We start from the raw sequence: 25,185 nt of genomic DNA, 5'->3' as shown, positions 1-25,185 counted from the left end.
TTTAAGTACTGTTATCATGAAATGTATTTAAAGTTTTTAAAGACATCATCATTGTAATACCCGAATATATGCAGGAAGAATGCCTACTGACTGAGTGTCAAAAAACTTGCGTTAAGCGATGTTAAAACTCACTTTGCCATTCAAATACAAGTGAATGCCATTCATTCAATTAAATTCCAAGTGAATGCCATTCATTCAATTAAATTCCAAGTGAATGCCATTCATTCAATTAAATTCCAAGTGAATGCCATTCATTCAATTAAATTCCAAGTGAATGCCATTCATTCAATTAAATTCCAAATGAATGCCATTCACTTTGCCACTCACTTTATGCATGCATCTCTCTGGGGTCCCAAAGTAAAATCCTCAATGTTCAGTTAACTTGGGTGTACAAAATCTGTAGTCTAACCCCTTTGTGTCATTGAAAACCAGTGCCTTTCATTTCATGATGCTTCGTTCATCACTTCATTTGCCTGCCTGGTTGGTTGTCTTAAGTTGTCTCTCCTCCATCATCCATGCAGGCTTGGCGCCCAGCTGCCACCTTCCCTCGTTTGTGAGAAGGAGCTGGGACAATGTTTTATGCCCACTTCGTCCTCAGCAAACGTGGGCCGCTGGCCAAAATCTGGCTGGCGGCCCACTGGGATAAGAAGCTGACCAAAGCCCACGTGTTTGAGTGCAACCTGGAAAGCAGTGTGGAGAGTATCATCTCACCTAAGGTAAGAAGAACCCAATCAGCTCAACGTCATTTTCACATCAACACAGGTTTGGTAGGAATATATTGGGAATATGTCTTGTGGCGATTGTGTCCAATATATTGTTCAGTGACCATGGGGCTAAAAAAATCGTTCTGAAGCTGTGTTCACGTTCACTCTTACATTGGAAATAATACTCCAACCTGCTTCCGGGTCTCCTAGCGACCACCTTGTCCACGCAGATACGTGGACGTTTTTTGTTGTCTTAGGTTATGCACAGAGCATAATTAACACATTCTGACCTGAGATCAGATTCATACGAGGTTTCCGCCGGACACACACTGGTCCTGATGAACCCATTCTGACCTGAGATCAGATTCTAAAAATGTCAGTCGCTCTTCAAATTTTCAAAAATAGCAGACCTACAAGCTCGTATCGCGCCACTCGGTGGCGCGATATGAGCTTGTAGATCTGCTATTTTTAAATAGCTAAAGCATAACATGATGCTGACACCAAAATGGGTGCCCGGTCAGAATGGGTTAACTTTATTTCTACTGGGAGAGTACACTCTCCCTATACACCTCCTTCATACAGAAACCATCCATCATCAAATGAGACAGGTGGACAGAAATGTTGTTGGTTTCATGCTCTATTCAGCTATAAACCATGGTTATTTCCTTCTAGGTGAAGATGGCCCTGCGCACATCAGGTCATCTGCTCCTGGGGGTGGTGAGGATCTACCACAGGAAGGCCAAGTACCTGCTGGCTGACTGCAACGAGGCATTCATCAAAATTAAGATGGCCTTCCGACCAGGTACAGTAGAGCGGGGGGGTAAGGGTATACGTTTGTCCGACGTACTAATAGTCCGACATACGTGGCCGGTTAAGACTGGTTAAGACATGACATGAATTCATACAATGCACAATGATGTGTCACAAAGCTATCTTTGTATCCTTAGTTGTTGAATATGGAGTTAATGTTAGATAGTTGAGCCACTGTGAAGCTATGAATGCAACTCTGTAAGGCTGTCCACCAGAGGGTGCTGCAGCTCAACACCTGGTTTTAGAGCAGTGGTTCTCAAATAGTCCACTTGCCAGAATGTGAACCCAGACATTTTGAGTACCCTACAGTTTTATGCTAGAAATGTTGAGTGTGGGTCCCTAGCCCTGGTCTAAGACTTACAGCGAGTCTCTCTCTGACGCCTTGTGGAAGTACCTTCCACAGCCCTCTGGTCATATTTCCACTCCCGTGCGCTGTTTTTCTAATACCAGCAAATAAACAAAACGACGTAACCACTCACCGAAACAAAGCCTGCTAGACCTTGGTAAAAGTCTATTCTCGTAAATGGGAAGCGTCTCAGGTCCCCAGTTTATCTCTAAAATGCACTTTGTGCCATTTTAATAACGCAATGTACCCTGAATTTACCTGCAGTAACGCTATCCTACACTCGCGAACCGCCAGTAATGTGATCCTGGCTAGTGGGTCCCCAGTGTTTAGAAACTGCCGGATGCTAACTTGCATATGTTGGGCAAATTAATAATTGCCATAATATGTGACCATACCATTAACAAGACAATGCATTCTAAAATGTATTATGCTTTATGTATGTTTTGCACAAAAACACTCATTGGGCTAAAAACGGCCATAGCCGTCATCACAAATGTGATGAGTATGGCCGAGTGTGGGGACCCATACTCGACATTTCTAGCATAAAACTTTAGGGTACTCAAAATGTCCGGGTTCACAATGGGGCTCTATGGGCTGGAAAGTAGACTAAAAGATTTTGCTTATCCTGAGTTGGAATATACACTAAGCGGTCCCATCTTCACTGTGTTGCATTCCTGTAGGTGTGGTTGATCTCCCAGAGGAGAACAGAGAAGCAGCATACAACGCCATCACTCTACCTGAAGAGTTCCATGACTTTGACCAGCCACTCCCTGACCTAGAGTGAGTGTTTAGGCTTATTCATGCTCCAGTTTTAGGTGATAAGGTGACAACCTTGTCACCAGTGGTTAGGAAAAACAGAGAGATGTGTTTGGGTGAGAGATGTGTTTTGATGCGTCGCATCACGGCGCATTGTGAGCTTGTAGATCAGCTATTTTCAAATGGCCGAAACAAATATATAGTATATAGGGCTGAACAGTTTAATAATGTATGTTTTGTAATAATAATCAAAGTAACTAGTAACTTAAGTAAATGTACTTAATTACTTTCCACCACTGGTGTTGGCGCAGCAAAACGGCATAAATCAGTGGTTTTCAACCAGCGGTCCAGGGACCACCAGTGGTCCTTGAGGGGGTTCCAGGTGGCCCCCAGCTAAGTTATGTTGGTAACCAAATGGACCCTTATAGATCTTTAACTTTTTTTTACGCTTATTGTTAAACATCTGCATCACTAAATTCTAGTGTCTACACAAGTCTACACAATTAGAGAATGTAAAATATTTGTTATATTGATCAAAGTTTTCCTGTTATCTCTCCTATGGTACCAACATCAACACCGCATGGAGTTGTGGACACAATCTTATCCGACAACAAAACATTCTAAGTTTTGGGCCTGAGAGGCTAAATCGCAAATGGTGGTCCGTGGCTCAAATGCCAAATAAATAATGTGCCTTGATATGAAAAGGGTTGAAAACCACTGGTATAAGTTATGTTTCTGTACCACAGCGACATTGATGTGGCCGCACAGTTCACTCTGAACCAGAGCAGAGTGGAGGAGATCACCATGAGGGAGGAGGTGGGAAACATCAGTCTGCTGCAAGACACCGACTTTGGTAAGCATCTCTTCCTGTCACCTAGTCTTTGGTAAGCATCTCTTCCTGTCACCTAGTCTTTGGTAAGCATCTCTTCCTGTCACCTAGTCTTTGGTAAGCATCTCTTCCTGTCACCTAGTCTTTGGTAAGCATCTCTTCCTGTCACCTAGTCTTTGGTAAGCATCTCTTCCTGTCACCTAGTCTTTGGTAAGCATCTCTTCCCGTCACCTAGTCTTGTGTTGCCGTTGCCGTGGTTACAGTCTGGAGCAACAGAAGCTCCGATCATGAGTAAGCAATAAAGCGGAAGTGAAGCCTCCTCACCACTTCCGTTTTCTCCTGGCACCTCACCCACCTCCACTCCTCCTGTCACCTCATCCATTCTTTTCTGGCAAAATCCTTATGACGACTTACTGTTTTATTATAACTATAATATTGGTATTGGTACCATAGTTTAACCACTTATATGCCCTATATAAGTGACCGGGGTCCCCCAAGGCTCTATACTTGGTCCTCTCCGTTTGTTCCTCTTCTACACCAAAGCTCACAACCCGTGACACGTCATGAACTTGTGGATTGGCTACTTTTACTCAATGAAATAGCCCCGGGAAAAGGAACGCTAGGGTTCACGACGTGGTTCATATCACAAACAGAATGTGAAACGCGTATTGTAAACAGTGTATAACGCGTGCCATTGTCCCTGTGCAGCCGACTTTGGGATGGACGACCGAGAGATGATGCGGGAGGAGAGTGCGTTTGAGGTGGACATCATGGGGGCGTCGGCCTCCAACCTGTTGCTGGAGGCGGAGCCGGCCGTAGCCAACCAGTTGACTGACAAGTCCAACCACCTGGAGTATGACGACCAGTACAAAGACGACTTTGGAGACAACCCCATGGAGAGCACCGAGGGAGGCATGCTGGGTAATTACTTAAGGCCTATTCATACTCTAGTTGAGTATGAATGTAGGTGAGTCATTTACCACCGCAGAGTGAAGTCATGTTGTAGTTTTCGGTGGTCACCTTATCGCCTAAAACTGGAGTATAAATAGGCCTTTTGGGGTACAAGAGTGTAGCACAAAAGTAAGCCCGGTCTACAAACCGATCTACGGTAGATCGGCTACTGTCGCTGTTTTGAGAACTTTTGAAATTGAAAGGTTTTATACATTTCTAACCGTTGAAAGGAAAGCCTGTGACTAAATAGTAACTACATTGATTGGATCCTTTGGAACACAGGTTCTATTTTCCATTTCCAGAACATTAATGTTGGCCTTGTGGTTGGTGTTAGACACTCTTAACAGTTAAGAGTGTCCGCCCTGAAACTGGGGGGTCGGGCTTCGACCCAATGCCTCCCTGCTTGGCACTCAGCATCAAGGGTTGGATTCCCGAGTGTGGCACAGCTGCGACTCCAAGAGATGGGTCAAATGCGGAGAGCAAATTTCGCATACAGCAATGTATGTGACAAATAGTAGGACTTTAACCAGGTTTCTGCCTGACAGCGACGATATGGAAGTCGTAATAATAACTGTAATGTCAGTTTGTCAGTTAACAACTAGTAGTGCGGATGTGAATGAACGGTGAAGACGAAGCCGTTTGATATGTAGGTGACTCACAGTCGAGTGTATTTGCTGTCTCTGCAGTGGACAAGCTGCTGAGTAACGAGGATGGAGGTGGCATCTTTGATGACCCTCCTGCCATCACGGAGAGCGTGCTGATGCCACAGGATCATGGAGACGACGAAGACGATTTTGACGCGCTGTCAGGTACACACGCTGCACGGTTTACCCTGTCGGTCAAGCCTGAAAAATAAAACATTGTTTGTTTGTGTAAGCCGGGGCATGTTGTCCCTGCTGTGTTGCAGTGTATGGGTACTAAAACGTTTTGTGCCCGGGTAATTTATTTAGACGTGTTGTGTTGTGAGCTTGTAGATCTGCTATCTTTGAATTGCCAAGTATAAATAGGGGTAAAGTGGTTAAACTGATGATGGTAAATCAACACATTTCACTGGGGACCAACTGAAATTGGTCCCGGTCGGGACCTCACTTTAGTTTGAAAACCACCGAGTTAACGCGCGTGTGTGTGTGTGTGTGTGTGTGTGTGTGTGTGTGTGTGTGTGTGTGTGTGTTTAGCGGGAGCTCCAGACAGTCCAGACTCCGGCCCAACAGAGCCTCCACCAGCAATGGCTGACCAGACAGAACAGACCACACTGGTTCCCAACGAGGAGGAGGCCTTTGCACTGGAGCCCATCGACATCACAGGTCTGTGAGTCACTTTTTAAATGAACGTATTCCATCAGTGAAAATGTAGTCCCAATGTAGCAATGCAGAAGCTTTTCATTTGGCTTGGATGGATGTCTAGTGTGCAGTCCACCGTGCATGCAGTCAGTGTGATAGTGGGGGTTCAGAACTTCAGATGCATCAGATTAGTGATGTTTTTTTCCCCCCAGTAGTATTATTAGTAAACAATTTTCAAGACATTACAAAGCTGCTCAACTAAAACAATATATTTGAAAAGACACACAATTAAGCCAAAAATTATGGCTTCATGTCTTGACAGTTGCTTTTAACTTGTCATACACTGTCCAGTTCATCTTGGCGTTTCGCGTTTTCTCCCCACCCACACAGTGAAGGAGACGAAGGCGAAGCGAAAGAGGAAGCTGATCGTGGACAGCGTGAAGGAGCTGGACAGCAAGACCATCCGAGCGCAGCTGTCCGACTACTCAGACATCGTCACCACCCTGGACCTGGCCCCGCCCACCAAGAAGCTGATGATGTGGAAGGAGACGGGAGGCGTGGAGAAGCTCTTCTCTCTTCCCGCACAGCCGCTCTGGAACGGCAGGCTGCTCAAGGTCATTAACACACTAATTAACACAGCCGCTCTGGAACGGCAGGCTGCTCAAGGTCAATAACACACTAATTAACACAGCCACTCTGGAACGGCAGGCTGCTCAAGGTCATTAACACACTAATTAACACAGCCACTCTGGAACGGCAGGCTGCTCAAGGTCAATAACACACTAATTAACACAGCCACTCTGGAACGGCAGGCTGCTCAAGGTCAATAACACACTAATTAACACAGCCACTCTGGAACGGCAGGCTGCTCAAGGTCATTAACACACTAATTAACACAGCCACTCTGGAATGGCAGGCTGCTCAAAGTCATTAACACACTAATTAACACAGCCGCTCTGGAATGGCAGGCTGCTCAAGGTCATTAACACACTAATTAACACAGCCGCTCTGGAACGGCAGGCTGCTCAAGGTCATTAACACACTAATTAACACAGCTGCTCTGGAACGGCAGGCTGCTCAAGGTCATTAACACACTAATTAACACAGCCGCTCTGGAACGGCAGGCTGCTCAAGGTCAATAACACACTAATTAACACAGCCGCTCTGGAACGGCAGGCTGCTCAAGGTCAATAACACACTAATTAACACAGCCGCTCTGGAACGGCAGGCTGCTCAAGGTCATTAACACACTAATTAACACAGCCGCTCTGGAACGGCAGGCTGCTCAAGGTCATTAACACACTAATTAACACAGCCGCTCTGGAACGGCAGGCTGCTCAAGGTCATTAACACACTAATTAACACAGCCGCTCTGGAACGCCAGGCTGCTCAAGGTCATTAACACACTAATTAACACAGCCGCTCTGGAACGGCAGGCTGCTCAAGGTCATTAACACACTAATTAACACAGCCGCTCTGGAACGGCAGGCTGCTCAAGGTCGTTAACACACTAATTAACACAGCCGCTCTGGAACGGCAGGCTGCTCAAAGTCATTAACACACTAATTAACACAGCCGCTCTGGAACGGCAGGCTGCTCAAGGTCATTAACACACTAATTAACACACCAAGACCTGAGGACCTGAGTTTTCTGAAAAAAACGAAATGTTTCTATATCAGTGGTTCTCAAACCAATTCATGTCAAGAACCCCCAAAATGTATTGTAATGTATTCGGCCGCCGACCCCCTTTGATTCTTTTTTTATATATTTTTTTAAGAAAAAAAGAAAAAGAAAAGAAGAAGCAGCTTTTTATGTTATGTCTAGTTAAGGCATATTTCAATCACAAAGATGGAAAGTCTATTGTTGCGTTCACACGAGCAGACGCAAAGATGGATTCTACCATTCATTGTCAATTTTGGAGCAGCTGAGCTACATGCATCATTGTCTTTGCATCCTCATGTTGCTGGCTTCAGTTGACAATGAATGGTAGACTGCATCAGTGCATCTTTTACATCTGCCCGTGCGAACGCACCATAAGAGCTGACCCCAGTCAGGGAATTTCCCCTTGCATTTGGGAGCGAGAACCCTTTGTGTTGGCAATGTGATTGCTTTCATTCATTGATTTAACTCTTTCTGTCCCTCCCTAGATGTTCACACGATGCCTGACGCCACTGGTCCCAGACGAGCTGAGGAAGAGGAGAAAAGGCGGTGAAGCCGACAGCCTGGACGAGTTCCTCAAGGACCTGGAGAACCCTGATGTACCCCGAGAGGACAACATGAGCCAGCAGCAGCAAAACATCATTGGTAAGATGAGAGAGAGAGAGAGAGAGAGAGAGAGAGAGAGAGAGAGAGAGAGAGAGAGAGAGAGAGAGAGAGAGAGAGAGAGAGAGAGAGAGAGAGAGAGAGAGAGCACTGTGCATGTATGTGAGGTGGGCCTTCTTGATATTTTAAGAAGGAGAATAGATGCATACTTGATATCCCTTTTCATACTATATCAGTGGTTTTCAACCAGTGGTCCTTGAGGGGGTTCCAGGTGGTCCCCAGCTAAATGATGGGGAATCGGGGATCACACGACGCATTGTAAGCTTGTAGATCAGATATTGTAAGCTTGTAGATCGGATATTGTGAGCTTGTAGATTGGCTATTTTCTAAAGATTATTTCATACATTTGAAAACTTGAAACGGAACATGCACAATGAGTACTTTTAGTTGTTTTGGTACATGATGTTCATGCCAATACTTTAGTACTTTTACTCAAGTACATTTTGAATAGCGGACTTTTAGCTGTAACGGAGACCTTCTACATTACAGTCTTGATACTTTTACTTAAGTACTTTTTCCACCACTACCAACAATACCCCACCCGCCTGACCCTCAGACCAGACCATCATGGAGGAACCCAGTGTCCTGCAGGCTTCAGCGATGGAGGGAAGCAGGACCACTCTGGACGAGTCAGCCATGCCCCCTCCATCCACTCAGCGGGGTCTCAAACGCAAGGCCGGGGAAGCAGAGCCCGCCCTGCCTGTAAGTAGTCATTACTCTCACACCATCGTGTCGTTATTTTATGACTTGCTCACAGTGCACTATTTTATAGCGGATTCGAATGAATGAATCAATGCATTGAAAGGGACAAAAGACGCATCTACTATAGTACTGACCTACCGCAACCGTCTCCAGCGCGAAACGTAATATTGTGACATTTTGGAGAAATTAAGTAGGCTGCAATCTGCATTGATCACAGCTACTGTTTGTAGCTGTTGTCCGACATTACTAACACAAACACAAAATCTAACCCTAACCTCAGTCTTAACCGGCCACCTAAGTCCCCTAACCTCATATAAGTCTTAACCAGCCACGTAGCCATCTCCCATTACTCCATTCCCTGCCTTGTCTCCCCCCCATACATCTCGCTGCATTTAGACCAGAACCGTGCTTCATTGAAAGTCAACCTCTCCATCATGTCATGTTGATATGAAATGAGTTATGTTTTTCATATTATTATTGTATGTCTGTAGGCCATACGGAATAAATAGACAACCCATAGGCTAGGGAACATTCATACATGTCCTTCTCTACTACCCGTCTACCTCTTCTGTCTAGATGGGCACTCTGGACCAGTCTCAGCCACAGCAACTGGAAGCCAGTTCTTCTGCGGTGCCCGAGCAGCTGGAGACATCTGCTGTGGATCTCCCTCCAGAGGAGAACGCCAGTACCACCAACATGAGCCAGATGTTTGAAGAGGAGATGCTCGACAAGGTCAAGGAGAAGAAGGCGGACGATGATTCAGATGACGAGGTCGGGACGGGCAGTTGTGTCATCATGCACAGTTTCATACATGCAAGTTTTGCCCTCCATTAGATGTTTAAGGCTGTTTTTATCTCTCCCAGGAAGCGGATGGACAGACAGGGGACCAGGACCAGGAGGAGAGGAGGTGGAACAAGAGGACCCAGCAGATGCTCCATGGCCTTCAGGTAGGTCACATGCAATCTTGGGTTAGACATGCCCCATTTACACCTGATAATTCTATGTAGCTTGTACAGTATACACTACACAGGTTGTAGCCAAGTAGGATTTCTCCACATTACATTTACACCTGCGACACGTGCAGCTCTGGTCTGGTTGGTAGCCAGATTTCAAGTTTGATTGCAGTCACTTGGCGCTTTCTCCCCATGTGAACATTCCTCTTACTGAGGGCACTTTATAACTTTATTTTATTATTTGTCTAGCATTTAGTTTTTTGCAAACTTGGTAGGTGCTCCTGAAATGATAATTGTATATATGTATTTTGGTGTCTACTGCTAGCTCAGCTCAAACACTGCAAAACTGCATGTTGTCCACTACGGTTGCCCCCTGATTACAAACGAGAATTTGAGTAATCACTCGGGTCGGGAGACCCTTCGGTTATTTGATTCGATATTGATCCTATTGTTGCTGGTTAATTTCTCCCATCAAGTTAGTTTCACCTACTTAGTTACTACTACTCAATGAAACCTATTTTGACAGTTTCAAATAATAGTGTTAGAAAGAAATGTCTCTCATTTTAAAGGTTTTAGGAAATCCCTTTTTCTATCACTTTCTATTGAAGCCATCTTGATTCTGGTCAGAAGAAAACGAAACAACAGACATGGATTAAAAGCAAGATTTTAACAAAATCTTTGCATGGGTTATGAATATGAAAACAATGCTCCTGTGACCTACACAAGAACTCCTTAAAGATGGAGTGCTGTGATTTATGTGTTTATGAGGAGACAGTACTTCATTAGACCCCTTGGTCTTGTCTTCACTTTGTATTTAGGGTTTCTTCCTGGAGGCCGAAACCTTGACAGTCAAACGTGCCAATGACAAAAACAGTGATATAGTGATCACAATATCTATAGCTTGTAGATCTGCTATTTTTCAATAGCTAAAGTATAACACAATGCTTAAAACACCAAAAGGGGTTCCCGCCCAGAATGTATTAACAAAACAAATATTGTACACTTAAAAAAGAAATCCTCCTCCTTATATTACACCTGATTATACCTGATGATCATATTATAGGGTGAAAAAAAAAGTCATGGCACTCCATCTTTAACTGTCCTCTCTTCTATCCAGAGGGTGATGGCCAAGACGGGTGCCGAGTCCCTCGGCCTGCTGGACCTATGCAAGGACAACAACAAGAAACAGGCAGCTGCCAAGTTCTACAGCTTCCTGGTTCTGAAGAAACAGCAGGCGGTGGAGCTCAGCCAGGAAGGGCCCTACAGTGACATCATTGCCACGCCTGGACCTCGATTCAACATCATCTAGAGAGGTTCCTCTCACCACTCGCCCCATAATATAAGGAAGACAACCCAGACATTACCTCCAATGGGTTCCCACTTCCCATTATCAAAGATTTCCAGTGGAATCTTTGCATTGATTGGAATAAATAAAGAAAATAATCTATTATTACCGGTACCTCATAATAGTTAAGGTAGTAATAGATGCGATTTGTCATAGAACAAAACATTATGCTCATGGCTCATAATAGTCTCACAGTAGCCAGGGCCCAGGAGTTCAAAACTTTGAATCCCTATCTGATCGGATCAGATTTTGAAATCCTATATTTTGTTATCCTTGATCAGACAATCCAGCCAGAGCCGGACAGTATAGAAAGTTAGTCATGTATTAAGGATTTGTTTTTTTTAATGATTTCAATCATAATGTTATGATCCCAAACAACTTGGTTGAATACACTTTTCTGAGGTTGGCAAAGAGCCCTCTGCATAAGCGGCAATTTTATCAATCATAAAAGTGGTACAAATTATGTATTATTTCAAATTACCATTTTACCATCTTATTTGAAATTAATTGTAGTGCGTTTTGCTTTGGTAATCCACAGCGAATCCAGCCCTATAGTAGGATTACGGTAATGCATTTGTTTTTCTTCTCCAAGCTGATCCCAATAAGTTTTGTTTTGAAAAATACCCATTTTCAAGATTGAATCCATCTTGTATATTACAACAGAGTCTTATATCTAATCTAGATATTTGGTTTTGAACTCCTGGGCCCAGACGATTGGATAATCTGTGATGTTACTATGGAAAAGAAGTTAAGACCAAAAAAAATAAGATGAACTTTAATTACAGTCAGGGGCTTTTCCTGACCTTTTCTGTCAGTATTTACATTATTTCAGACCCTTCATCGCTGGAATTTATGAATGAATTTAAGGCGGTGGGTCTGACCGCGTTATACTGGGCTCATATACCTCATTTTCAGGATAAATGTAATGGTTAAAATTTTAAATACATTGGAAATATGGTGAGGCAACCCATTGCAACTCACTTCCAAGTTTTAGGACTATAAACTGCAGCACTTTTCCCAATCCCAAAAGAAACTCCTACTCCTGGTCAACTCGACACTGGCTGTTTATTTTATTTACCTTTGGTTGTCGTTTGTATATGTGTATTCTTATGTACTTTTATGCATTCTTTTTTAATGTTTTTGTTTTAATGTGATGGGAGATGTGACGTCTCAGTAACAGTTTTGTGGTGAGATAAGATAATAATAATGCATACATAAAGTAATTCATTCAACTCTGGTACTGAGGGATTAATTAATTTACCACCCGTTGCTGGTATAAAATAAAAAAATAAACACCTACAGTATATTATACCAGTTAGCAAAAATGAGCATGTTGTGTATTCATCTGCAACGTACTGTTTAGCTGAAAAGGTAGTGGTTTGAAAACTCCATCAGCAATTTATTGGTTTACCAAACATACTGTAGTACTAGTAGTAGTGTCACCGCCTTAAGCATTCCAGATGCATATAAGATCTGAATTATTTTTGTTTTGTTATCGTCCGTTTATGCCACCCCAAGAATCAGTGGAACTACAAAATGGGTCTCTGTAGTTGGATCAGCGTGTATTTCTTGACAGTATAAGCTATCATAGTTGCATGCATCCATTTTGAAATGTTTTATATTAGGAAATAAGCTACTCCAAGGAACTGCGTTTTATACTGCCTTTTAACTGCGTTACTACTAGAATTCCCTTTGACTTCAATCCAAGTTTCATTCTGACATGTCTTATCCGATCGCCCTTGTAGAGTGGTTTTACAGCTGGACTTACTGAAACCATGTTTTGAAATTTAGTACAGCTGTATTCTACAGGTGTACATCCATATTATCCTTGACTGTAAAACTGCTGTTATGCATTTAAATATTCGGCATTCTGTTCAGCATTATATATTTATAAATCATTTGGTTTAAAAAACAAAATGCATTTTTATAATATAAAGAATGTCACATAGCACCACTATATAGTATACATTTAAGTCTGAAATCACTTATGCGTTGTTTGGACTCTAAACTGATTTTAAATGGAATCTTGAAAGTGAATAAGCTATACAGTAGCTTGTCATACCGCACAAATCAATTAAGACAAATATGCGGCTCGTTCAAGCTACACCTTTTATCTCTGTCCCCTTTTCCAAAGACAGCTGAATGCATTGTTTTACATAGATATCCTTTCCCTTTGAAATTGTATATCATGTAATGTTCCAGTGCATCTTATATTTTAAAATATGTGCCTGTAAACTTGCTTTTTTATTTTGTATAAAATCCAAGTACAAATGTAGTGTAGATACAAAAATGTTTAATGTCAAAGTGTTATGAAGCCTGTTATGAAACAACTGTTATGGAACCTTTTTTTAAATAAAATAAAAAATACCGTCTCAAACAGTATTCTTCTGTGGCTATCATTGTTTGGAGTAAATTGCTTTTTTTTATGCCGACTTAAAAACAGCAAACTAAGGATATGGATTGTATTTATGGTCTGTAATCAGTAATTATAAGATATACTGTAGGTAAGGCTATATACATTTTAGAAAAGGTTTTAAACCATTCTGGGCGGGAACCCCTTTAGACCAGAGTTAAAAACATTCACTTTGAAAGAATATATATTCAAAGATTTGTGACACATTTTTATGATTTTTCAAAAATAGCAGACCTACAATCTCGTATGAGCTTGTAGATCTGCTTTTTTTTTCAATAGCTAAATTATAACATAATGTTTAAAACACCAAAAGGGGTTCCCACCCAAAGTGGGTTAACTAAGCATTGTTACACTTTAGCTTTTGAAAAATCGTAAAAATGCGGCACAAATCTTTGAATATATATTCTTTCAGAGAGAACGTTTTTTTTTATTTCGACATCAGGCCTAAATGGGTTAAATATAAATATATAGCTGCTTTCACACATAAGTCTCAGGTTGCCTGGTAGGTATATTAGGGATTTGTCGTCGGGAGAGCAGCCGTACCCTCCACCTTCCCTTTCTTAGGCCGTTTGCGTTTACTCTGCTCTCCCTCAGTAGAGGTCTTCTTTGGCGGTGTGGGTAGCCCTTTCTTTTTCTTCTTCAGACAGCTCAGAGGGTTGGGGTTGCTCTGTTTCCTCTTATGCCCTCTCTTGCCCCGCCGTTCCCCCTCCTGGACAATGCCCCGTTCCTCCTTCATGCTGCGTATGCTTTGCTGCTGCGCCGGGCTGACCAACTCTCCCATCTGGATCTTCTGGACCTGGTCCAGAGACACCTTGCTGGGCTTGTCCAGGACCATGGTGTTGAGGATGATGTATAGCAGAGGCACGCCTGGGATCATCTTCAGGCGCTCGGTTACCATGTAGTCCTGCATATTGACCAATTCATTAAAACCCAGATCAGTTGAGTAGATTTGTACCATTTTGAAACAAATGCTTAGGTTTTGTTTTGTTTAAAATCAATATTTTTTTAATGAGAAAGAAAAAGAAAACACGAAAGATTTTAGATTTTAGTTTATATACCGGTGTATACAGTATATTACATTGCATATTAACTCAAGTCTTTGCTTCTGGAAGTCCCTGGAACAAAATATTTTGAGGTGGGGTCGGTGGCAAAAACATATAATTTCCTCCATATGAAAAGGTTTTGAGAACCACTGATAAAGCAACATAGGTTTTTCACAGAACGGTTTGGATTTAGAAGACATTGTAGAATCTGAAAACTGCAACCATGTGTAGTGTTTGTCTCTCATTATCCTGCCACTTCTCTCTAATGTAATGTGATCATTCTTTACAGTTAAAAAAGCTTTGTCTGGATAGTGAGTAAGCTAGGAACAGGAGGCTATTCTGTTGCTGTACTTGTTTAAATATGCACAGATGTATCGGCCATATCGGTATCAGCCGATATTTGTTGTAATCGATTAATATCGGTATCGTCAAATAAAACTGACATTAACCGATGGCAGTAGCCTAGCCGATATGAATCTGTTGTTGATAAGCATACATTTTGCGTTGGCTATGTTTTTCCATATTATCCCCCTACTGTTTAGTGTGTATAAGTACATAGGCCAAATGCCTATAAAACAAATGTAGTACTCTAATGCCGCCTAATTTCAGTCCTGAGAGCAACACATGAGTGCATTCCCTGAAGAGAAGACGTTATTATAATATATTTTAAATGTACAACACACTAAGCCTGAAAGTTCTTCATATCCTACAAGTGCTAAAGAGAATAAACCTTTGAGTTTGATTAATTGTGAAATGATACATACCTGTGTTGCAACAAAGTAGTGGTGTGGGTTTGTGTCTCCTAACATGGAGAGCAGGCACTGCGAGGCCGGAATGGGATTCTTGAGGTGACCACAGTTCCTGACTTGAAACCTCTGAAGGACCATTTTGGCTCCATACAGTTCAGAGCCCAGAGTTTCCAGTTCCTTCAGTGCACAACTGTAGTGCACGAGAGATTGAATCAATATGCTGCCTACAATGACACAAGTTTAATTGATACACATAACATAACAACTTCTACGTGTTTTTGTGAAAGATTTTACCAATTTTGTCCAATCGGGAGAGAGTACCCTTTTATCAGTTTAAGATTTGCCTGGCCATTTCTTTGTCATAACTTCCAATTGTTTATCCTTTATCCTCGCCACTCTCAAAGGGCACCTACGGATGGCTGCAATTTGAAACTGGCCCCCGTCAAATCTGAATGCCCCTTTTCCCCTCACTGTATATGTTATTTTTCCCTTTTTACCTCTATGATGACTTCCTGTTTTTGGCTATGTGTATATTTGTACATCTCTAAATGTTATGATGAATTGAACATGGTGGACCCTATTGTAAACAAGTGTAAAGACTTTATGTTTATGGTGTCGTCCACAGTTAACAGTCTTGTATTGAGCTTGAAATGTACTGTAATTCTCCCAACTGTTAATACATTCTTCAATCAATCAAAGGTCAAACATACTGTGTTTCTCTGAAACTAAACTTGATGAGTCTACTAAAGACCCAGAGATTGAATTAGAAAATTACTCAGTCATTAGAAATGACAGAAACAGACATGGTGGTGGCGTGTGCATGTATATTCACCAAGATACTGAATACATTACTCGTACTGACTTGCAGCATGATGAAATTGAAACTGTGTGGGTTGAATTAATTTTCAAAAATGCTAAATCAGTATTAGTGGGCACCGTCTATAGACCCCCTGATCAGAATGAGTTCTATGATATACTTGAGGGGTGCTTAGCTGGGGAGGAATGTGTAGAGAAGATCCTGATTGGCGACTACAATACGGATATGCGTCGTAAGGAAGCTCCTGTGTTCAAGTCATTTAGTCGGTTTTGTGATCTGCATGGTGTCAGTCAGCTAATTACCCAACCCACAAGAGTGTGTGATTCTACTCAAACTGTCATTGATCTCATTCTGACCTCGGACAAATCCAGAATCTCAAAGAAAGGGGTTATTGTATGTGGGCTCAGTGATCATTTTATGATTTTCTGTACCCGCAAAATACAAAAACTAAAGTTTGACTGTCACAAAACAGTCATATCTAGGGACCTCAAAACCTACTCTAGTGAGGCCTTTAACCTGGAACTGGAGAATCTGGATTGGTCCGATGTGCTCAGGAGCTCACTAGTCGAAGAAGCATGGCTTGGCTTTAAAACCAAATTTACATCAGTACTAAACATCATGGCTCCTTTGAGAACCGTCAGGGTCAAAACCCGCTCGGAGCCATGGATGAATTCGGACATACTGACTGCAATGAAAGCCAGAGACAACAAATGCTCTGAACTTCTTAAATGCAAGTCCAAACTAGCCAAGTGCAAGCGCTTCGACAGTGATCTCCAAACCAAACTGCACAACCTAAAAGCCCAGTGTAACAAGCTAAGAAACGGTGTAATTGCCATGACCAAATCAGCCAAATGTAACTTTATCAATGATAAAGCCGAGGAAATCAAAAACAATCCTCGGGAGCTATGGAAGTTACTAAACAACCAACTAGGCTGTGGTCGGAAACTAAAAACCAGGTTTACTAACATAAACATCAAATCGAATAACACCCTCATCACTGACAAACTCGATGTAGCCAACCACTTGAACATCTTCTTTACAAACATTGCAACAAAGCTGGTTAGCAAACTGCCCTCCCACTCTGGGCGTTTTGGTGTAGAGCACATCAAAGCCTTCTACAAAAACCTTGGTGTTTGTAAAGATGATTTTAAAATGGCAATGGTAACAACCGAGGAGGTACTTAAAAAACTGAGTGCCCTCCAACCCCACAAGGCCACTGGCCATGACAATATTCCCTCCAAATTTCTCAGAGACTCAGCCTTTTCCATAGCTCCAGTCATCACCCACATAGTTAACCTCTCCATCAAACAGGGACAGGTCCCCCAAGATTTTAAACTGGCCAAAGTAACCCCCTTATACAAAAAAGGGAGTAAATTAGAACCCGGCAACTACCGCCCTATTTCTATTCTAAGCTCCATCTCGAAAGTGATGGAAAAAATAGTCTATGAACAGGTTGAAAAGTATCTTGCCACTAATAAATTGCTGTACGAGTTCCAATCTGGCTTCAGAACATCCCACTCCACTGACACATGCCTCCTCTATTTGAGCGATCACATCAAACACGAGGTGGATGCTGGAAAATACTGCGGCATGGTCATGCTGGACCTCCAAAAGGCTTTTGACACCGTGAACCACTCCATACTGGTTAACAAGCTTAAAGCTATTGGTTTTGATAGCACATCAGTGAGCTGGATGCAATCCTACCTGGAGGGGAGAGAACAGATGGTGGAGGTGAACGGAACACTGTCCCCTCCCCTCCCAGTGAGCTGTGGTGTCCCACAAGGAAGCATACTAGGGCCTTTACTGTTCCTAATTTATGTTAACGACATGACTTCAGCTTGTGACTGCAACTTGTTCCTGTTCGCAGATGACTCAGCACTGCTGGTCTCGGACAGGAACAAACTGCAGGTTGAAAAGACCCTCAGCTCTGAACTCGGTAGAATCTGCACCTGGCTCGCTGATAACAAACTATCCTTACACCTGGGAAAAACTGAATCCATCCTCTTCGGATCAAATAGTAAACTCAGCAAGGCAGATGGCTTCTTGGTTAGAGTGGGTGACAATATTATCACACGAAAAGATCAAATTACCTACCTAGGTTCCATCCTGGAGGCTAATCTTTCCGGTGATAAAATGGCCACCAACGTAATCAAAAAAGTCAATCAAAGAACAAGATTCCTTTACAGGATCTCCTCACTGGTCAGCAAAAACACCTTGAAGACCTTAACAGGAGCCCTCGTACAAGGTTTCTTTGACTATGCATCCACCTCTTGGTACCACAGCACCTCAAAGGCCCTTAAAACAAGGCTCCAGACCTCCCAAAACAAACTGGTCAGGCTCCTACTTGGCCTCACCCCCCGAACCCACCTCACCCCTGCCCACTTTGACAGGCTGGGATGGCTTAGGGTCGTCGACAGAGTACAGCATCTTGCAATGGGTCTGGTCCACAAGATTCGATACACCACCAAGATACCCATGTACCTGTCTAAATACTTCCTTAATGTAAACGAAGTCCACACCCACAACACCAGAGGGAGTGCAACAAACCATGTACAACCCAGATTCGGCACAAACAAGGGACTAAATTCTTTTCGCTCCTATGCCACCAAAATGTGGAACGCCCTACCAACAGTCATTAAGACATGTGAATCCCTTGACTCCTTCAAAACCGCTCTCAAAGGGCACCTACGGATGGCTGCAATTCGAAACTGGCCTCTGTAAAATCTGAATCCCCCCCACCCCCCCACCCCATTTCCCTCACTGTATATTGTATATTTTCCCAGTGCTTGTATATTTTCCCTTTTTTGCTTCCCATATGATGAATTCCTGTTCTGTTCTTTAGCTACATAGAAATGTCTATTTGTATGTCTCTAAATGGTTGTATGTCTTTAAATGTTTTGATGAATTGAACAATGTGGACCCTGTTGTAAACAAGTGTAATGCTTAATTGGGTCGTCCACTCACAGTTGACAGTCTTTGTATTGAGTTTGTGCTTAAAATGTACTGTAAATTCTACAAACTGTTAATAAATATTTCAATCAATCAAAAAACTCTCTCCTGGATCTGGGATTGGTGTCCACTGTCCGACATTAAAATGCATTTGCTGTTAACTAAACCTGAAGACAGGAGGTGTTTGTTTGTTACTGAACAAACATAGTTCTTGGTATCAGAATATAGAGCTATTTAACACTTATTTTAACCTAGAAAATCACGTAGCCTACTATTAGTAGACCTTTAAGCCATGTTTACTCAGTGTATACTCACTTCGTGGTGCAGAGTTGCACCTCTCCCATCAGGTATGTTGGCATTTGCTCCTTGATCTGAATCTTGTTCTTCAGTGCCGCTTGACAAAAGGTCCCGTCGATGAGAATTTGAAAGGGTTGTCTGAAGTTAAAGTTGTATTTGTAGAAGCTTATATTCTTCTTGGCTTGCTTTTGTCGTTTGATTTTCATGGTGCCTGGACAGCAACACTAGCAGAATGCTAACTAAATAATAACAATCCGACTTACAACAAACCTTATGTAATTAATCAAAAAAGCTATTTCACGTGTAAGGTTTTGATCGCTAATTTGAACAAAAAAACATCTGTATTAATTAAACTCAGTTGATACACCACAACACAACTGCTCCAGCATGGCAGGGTAAACATTCAACATGGCGCTGCTGCTGATGGCGGTGCCATTGATATTGAGTCCGGATGGAAACAAAGATTGAGATGTTTGTTCCAACTCATCTTTTGTTTTCTATAAGAACCATTGGAAAGAAGCACGTAACGATAATTACTAATTAGCCATTTAAAAATTGAGAACCGATATCCTACCTTTGAAGTAGGTATTGCTTTATACAGTATTGTATCATGCAATGTAATGATTTAATCTGATGTCATGTTTCAATAACGTCAGTGAGTGCTCACAGTCCCGCCCCCAGCCTGAATGTCACTTAATGTTGCACTATTACACAGCAGTTAATGTTTTATTGTGGTGCAGTTACGGTATAACTGATGCATTATATTAAATGAATTGATATGAAAATCAAATGGATTAAGACTTGAGTTAGTTTAGTTAACTAATCTGGCCTTTCCAGGGGCAGGGGGGCAATTCCATGGTACAACGCGTTCGTCGTTTTCGGCGGAAACGGAAGTGCTCAAAGCAGGCAGCGTCTAGTGAGCTAATCTAGTGAGCTAATTTAAGACTTCCGGTGGACGATCTCTTCAAAATAAGAGTACCCTCTAGAGTATTGAAAAAAAGTTTAATTTGCACATTAAAACTACAAATTAAGCATTTAAATGATGCTATATGATGCTATAAGACACACATTATGTTTCTGTGTAAGAATAAGTAATTAAATCCTTATAATAATAATAATAAAGTTATCTAAATGGATAAATGCTATTCACTGGAGTGCATGGACTTTATAAAGTGGACACTGGACAAAAGACGGCTCCGCAAGGCAACTATCTGGACATACCCACGCGTTCGGGGAGATGTCCTATACCACACCCCACTCTCCGCTAAGCGGGAGAGGTGTAAAATTCACAGCAGCAGACCTTCTACTGGGGTCAAGGCTGACAAAAAGTACCGTTTCCGGACCCAGAATGGACACTGGACAAAAGACGGCTCCGCGAGGCAACTATCTGGACATACCCACGCGTTCGGGGAGATGTCCTGTACCACACCCCACTCTCCGCTAAGCGGGAGAGGTGTAAAATTCACAGCAGCAGACCTTCTACTGTGGTCAACGCTGAAAAAAGTACCGTTTCCGGACCCAGAATGGACACTGGACAAAGAGGCCTCCGCGAGGCAACTATCTGGACATACCCACACGTTCGGGGAGATGTCCTCTACCACACCACACTCTCCGCTAAGCGGGAGAGGTGTAAAATTCACAGCAGCAGACCTTCTACTGGGGTCAATGCTGACAAAAAGTACCGTTTCCGGACCCAGAATGGACACTGGACAAAGAGGCCTCCGCGAGGCAACTATCTGGACATACCCACACGTTCGGGGAGATGTCCTCTACCACACCACACTCTCCGCTAAGCGGGAGAGGTGTAAAATTCACAGCAGCAGACCTTCTACTGGGGTCAAGGCTGACAAACAGTACCGTTTCCGGACCCAGAATGGACACTGGACAAAAGACGGCTCCGCGAGGCAACTATCTGGACATACCCACGCGTTCGGGGAGATGTCCTGTACCACACCCCACTCTCCGCTAAGCGGGAGAGGTGTAAAATTCACAGCAGCAGACCTTCTACTGGGGTCAATGCTGACAAAAAGTACCGTTTCCGGACCCAGAATGGACACTGGACAAAGAGGCCTCCGCGAGGCAACTATCTGGACATACCCACACGTTCGGGGAGATGTCCTCTACCACACCACACTCTCCGCTAAGCGGGAGAGGTGTAAAATTCACAGCAGCAGACCTTCTACTGGGGTCAAGGCTGACAAAAAGTACCGTTTCCGGACCCAGAATGGACACTGGACAAAAGACGGCTCCGCGAGGCAACTATCTGGACATACCCACGCGTTCGGGGAGATGTCCTGTACCACACCCCACTCTCCGCTAAGCGGGAGAGGTGTAAAATTCACAGCAGCAGACCTTCTACTGTGGTCAACGCTGAAAAAAGTACCGTTTCCGGACCCAGAATGGACACTGGACAAAGAGGCCTCCGCGAGGCAACTATCTGGACATACCCACACGTTCGGGGAGATGTCCTCTACCACACCACACTCTCCGCTAAGCGGGAGAGGTGTAAAATTCACAGCAGCAGACCTTCTACTGGGGTCAATGCTGACAAAAAGTACCGTTTCCGGACCCAGAATGGACACTGGACAAAGAGGCCTCCGCGAGGCAACTATCTGGACATACCCACACGTTCGGGGAGATGTCCTCTACCACACCACACTCTCCGCTAAGCGGGAGAGGTGTAAAATTCACAGCAGCAGACCTTCTACTGGGGTCAAGGCTGACAAAAAGTACCGTTTCCGGACCCATAATGGACACTGGACAAAAGACGGCTCCGCGAGGCAACTATCTGGACATACCCACGCGTTCGGGGAGATGTCCTGTACCACACCCCACTCTCCGCTAAGCGGGAGAGGTGTAAAATTCACAGCAGCAGACCTTCTACTGTGGTCAACGCTGAAAAAAGTACCGTTTCCGGACCCAGAATGGACACTGGACAAAGAGGCCTCCGCGAGGCAACTATCTGGACATACCCACGCGTTCGGGGAGATGTCCTCTACCACACCACACTCTCCGCTAAGCGGGAGAGGTGTAAAATTCACAGCAGCAGACCTTCTACTGGGGTCAACGCTCAAAAAAGTGCTGTGCCTTGAAATCACTTTCTCTACGCAAGCTAAGTCAGGTCAAGGAGTTACCTCTAGCTTTGGAATGGGTGTCACTTGTGTGCGTTGATTGCATCTGTCTGTGCATTTATGCATTTGTTTGTCCTGACGAAACTTGATTATTTCTCGACTGTTTATTTTCTCGTATGACACGACATAGAAACTACTTGTGACTACTGTCTTTGTGTGCTGTCGAGCGGATGTTCTTTGCATCAAAGGTATAGCCTGCTGTGTCATTCGATTCATTTGTCCAGATATGCCATTTATGATCTTTAAGGATGTATGGTGGCCTGTCGAAAAATACACACATACTGGTCAAAGCATACTCATTTTGGTGGTACAGACAGGATAAATTGAACGTTTTTGGAATTTTTGTGCCAGCTCTTAACAGGAGAAGTAAGGTCTGTGGGCTGTTAATTACTTCATATGTTGATAAGCTCTTTTCCTGCTGACATGTTTCACATTGTTCAGATTGAGCAGGTAATATTTGTGCAATAGTGTCTAAGATGCCTTTTTGTGACACGTCAAGTGGCTGCACTATGAATTGTGACATGTTCTTTGTAGATGGTAAGGCCTTGTCACCACATTGAGTACAACTATACAGACTAAGACTTTTCAGGCAAAGCAGGTCATCTCCAAGGAAAGGAGACCGAAGTGTGTATTCTACAAAGCTGTTTAATATGGTGCATTCTTCTGTCCTAGAACATTTCTGAGACACTAATGACACTGATGTGTTGGCTAGATTGAATTTCTCAAGTTTCCGTCTAAATGTTGAGTCCTGCGCTGCTGCTTCTTCAAGCCGTGTGTGACATTTTTTGATAGCAGATGTCTGTTGTAGAAATGTTAGAATTGGTAATGGTATAGCTTCACACATATTGTCATTTAGACTTTCATTGCATAAAACCACATCATCATCATCTTCTTCCAAATTGTCCTCCGTTATTGTTCTGTTAATTGCTTTCAACTGTCCAGGCACAGAATGTACAGATGTCTGTATGTTTTGCTTGAACAACTGTGTGGACACCACACATACTCAACCAAACTACTAGTTTGTGTATAAAATCTAATGGGTCATTGTGCATTCCTAAGGCCAAGTAAGATGCTATTCACTAGTTGTTGAGTGACACCACAGATTGTTTTGCAATCAAATGTGTGACCTGGATTTTGAAAAAACGCTTGAATGAGAGCTGCTAAATTCCCCGGCATAGATGACAACTGAACCATCGAAGTAGGTGTCAATGGTTTCAATTTATCTTGTACTACTTGTAGATGCAGTATACCCACGCGTTCGGGGAGATGTCCTGTACCACACCCCACTCTCCGCTAAGTGGGAGAGGTGTAAAATTCACGGCAGCAGACCTTCTACTGAGGTCAACGCTCAAAAAAGTGCTGTGCCTTGGGGCATTGACAATTATTTAATTAACGAATTAAATAACCTTATTTTATTCTGAAGGCAACCGGATGTCTTAAATTAGCTAGCTCTCAGACAGGAAGTTCTAAATTAGCTCATAAGACGGAGCCAAATATCTGTCTGAGAGTGGAGCCTGCCTGGCAAATGACATGGGGGGTCCTTTTTGTGGGCTTGGCCGAAAGTGGGCGTTACCAAAAGGTGGGCGTGGCCATGGCCGCCAGAAGTCTGTCAGATTTTGACAGCTTCAAATTAGTGTTAAACATAATATAACCCAATTGACTCCAGTCCTCTCTGTTTAATATATCTATAATGAAACTATATAAACTATGCATATACCATGAAGTGCTATGACTACTAGCTCTGGTCCATAGCTCTAATGCGTTTCATTTAGAGCTATGTTACTCTAAACTTCCCCGCTCGCATGAATGCAGACCAGCCTCTACTCTTTGGCGTAAATAAAAAGAACGTTTTTGCTACACATAAAAACAAAGGCGAGTTGTGTCATTAGAAAGCCTACTTTGGTAATTGGTTCTAGTTCTAGTGAACAGAAATAATAAATAAATAGACTTGGTAACCTAACTGTAGGGAGTGCAAACACATTAAAGAACCTGGGGGTTATCATCTATGAAAAGGCAACACAATGAGCAGAAAATAAAAATGAACTAGAAAAAGTGCCCTTCCGGGCACAGGTCTCCACCAGGTTATCCACAGATCCGTGCAGTTAGAGGTAAAAACACTTTTTGGCCAGTTATAGCGCCACCTTGAGGCTGAGTTGAAATTGTTCATGTGGCATTTCGTCCTCGGCCTAGTGGGAATGTGGGTGCACAATTTCACGGAAATCACGCGATGTGTTCATGATTTGCAGCATTTTGTTTGAAACTGAGCACTCCTGTGAACTTTGGAAGCCAATCTTAACCAATCAGGATGGAGTCTGATAAATCTGAAAGACCCGTTTCGTTGAATGGCTCTAGAGAGACTGTGTAGCAATTTGCGTGATGTTTGGACAAAATCTGTAGGTGTACTGTGCAAAAACGTGTTTTGCACAAAGCGGCCTCCTGGTGGCGCTATAACAGGCCGTTCTGGAAAGTTTGGGGCAGAGGTTCATGGTTGGCATCCAGGGAGTGTGTGTGCAAAATATGGCATTGAAAAACTTGTTTTGCACAAAGCGGCCTCCTGGTGGCGCTATAACAGGCCGTTCTGGAAAGTTTGGGGCAGAGGTTCATGGTTGGCATCCAGGGAGTGTGTGTGCAAAATATGGCATCGACCGGGTTAACGGTGGCCGAGATTAGCTGTTCACGGACGGACGGACGGACGGACGGACGGAGTGCAAAACATACTCTCTCCCCATGCCTTCGGCCTGGTGGAGACAACCATGTAAATACAACAAATTGAGCAGAGCACTGCAGG

General features: G+C 43.1%; 2 protein-coding genes across 2 annotated transcripts; one reads left to right on the top strand and one right to left on the bottom strand.

Annotated features, from left to right (window-relative positions):
• The first annotated feature begins 534 nt into the window (after positions 1–534).
• Positions 535–11,919, top strand: rad21b (RAD21 cohesin complex component b). Its single transcript, XM_083764513.1, has 13 exons — positions 535–716; positions 1,377–1,506; positions 2,541–2,640; positions 3,363–3,469; positions 4,154–4,366; positions 5,083–5,205; positions 5,572–5,700; positions 6,067–6,290; positions 7,824–7,980; positions 8,555–8,700; positions 9,277–9,471; positions 9,564–9,647; positions 10,771–11,919. The coding sequence occupies exons 1-13, from the start codon at positions 573–575 to the stop codon at positions 10,960–10,962; spliced, it is 1,944 nt and encodes a 647-aa protein (XP_083620639.1). The 5' UTR covers positions 535–572; the 3' UTR covers positions 10,963–11,919.
• Positions 11,920–13,784: 1,865 nt separating this feature from the next.
• utp23 (UTP23 small subunit processome component) lies at positions 13,785–19,685 on the bottom strand. Its single transcript, XM_083764523.1, has 3 exons — positions 19,285–19,685; positions 15,219–15,393; positions 13,785–14,315 (listed from the first exon to the last, which is right to left on the bottom strand). The coding sequence occupies exons 1-3, from the start codon at positions 19,470–19,472 to the stop codon at positions 13,923–13,925; spliced, it is 756 nt and encodes a 251-aa protein (XP_083620649.1). The 5' UTR covers positions 19,473–19,685; the 3' UTR covers positions 13,785–13,922.
• Positions 19,686–25,185: the final 5,500 nt, after the last annotated feature.

The sequence above is a fragment of the Protomyctophum parallelum genome (genome assembly GCF_964188405.1).
Source record: "Protomyctophum parallelum genome assembly, chromosome: 1".
Lineage (NCBI taxonomy): Eukaryota > Metazoa > Chordata > Actinopteri > Myctophiformes > Myctophidae > Protomyctophum > Protomyctophum parallelum.
This window is presented reverse-complemented; position numbering and strand designations above follow the sequence as displayed.

Bases quoted from the DNA above. Each gene is read 5' to 3' on its own strand.
- rad21b (XM_083764513.1), top strand. From the start codon at position 573: ATGTTTTATGCCCACTTCGTCCTCAGCAAACGTGGGCCGCTGGCCAAA. The intron at 717-1,376 runs GTAAGAAGAACC...ATTTCCTTCTAG, and splicing joins AGAGTATCATCTCACCTAAG to GTGAAGATGGCCCTGCGCAC. The intron at 4,367-5,082 runs GTAATTACTTAA...CTGTCTCTGCAG, and splicing joins CACCGAGGGAGGCATGCTGG to TGGACAAGCTGCTGAGTAAC.
- utp23 (XM_083764523.1), bottom strand. From the start codon at position 19,472: ATGAAAATCAAACGACAAAAGCAAGCCAAGAAGAATATAAGCTTCTAC. The intron at 15,394-19,284 runs GTGAGTATACAC...CGTGCACTACAG, and splicing joins GTGCAACTCTGCACCACGAA to TTGTGCACTGAAGGAACTGG. The intron at 14,316-15,218 runs GTATGTATCATT...GTCAATATGCAG, and splicing joins ACTACTTTGTTGCAACACAG to GACTACATGGTAACCGAGCG.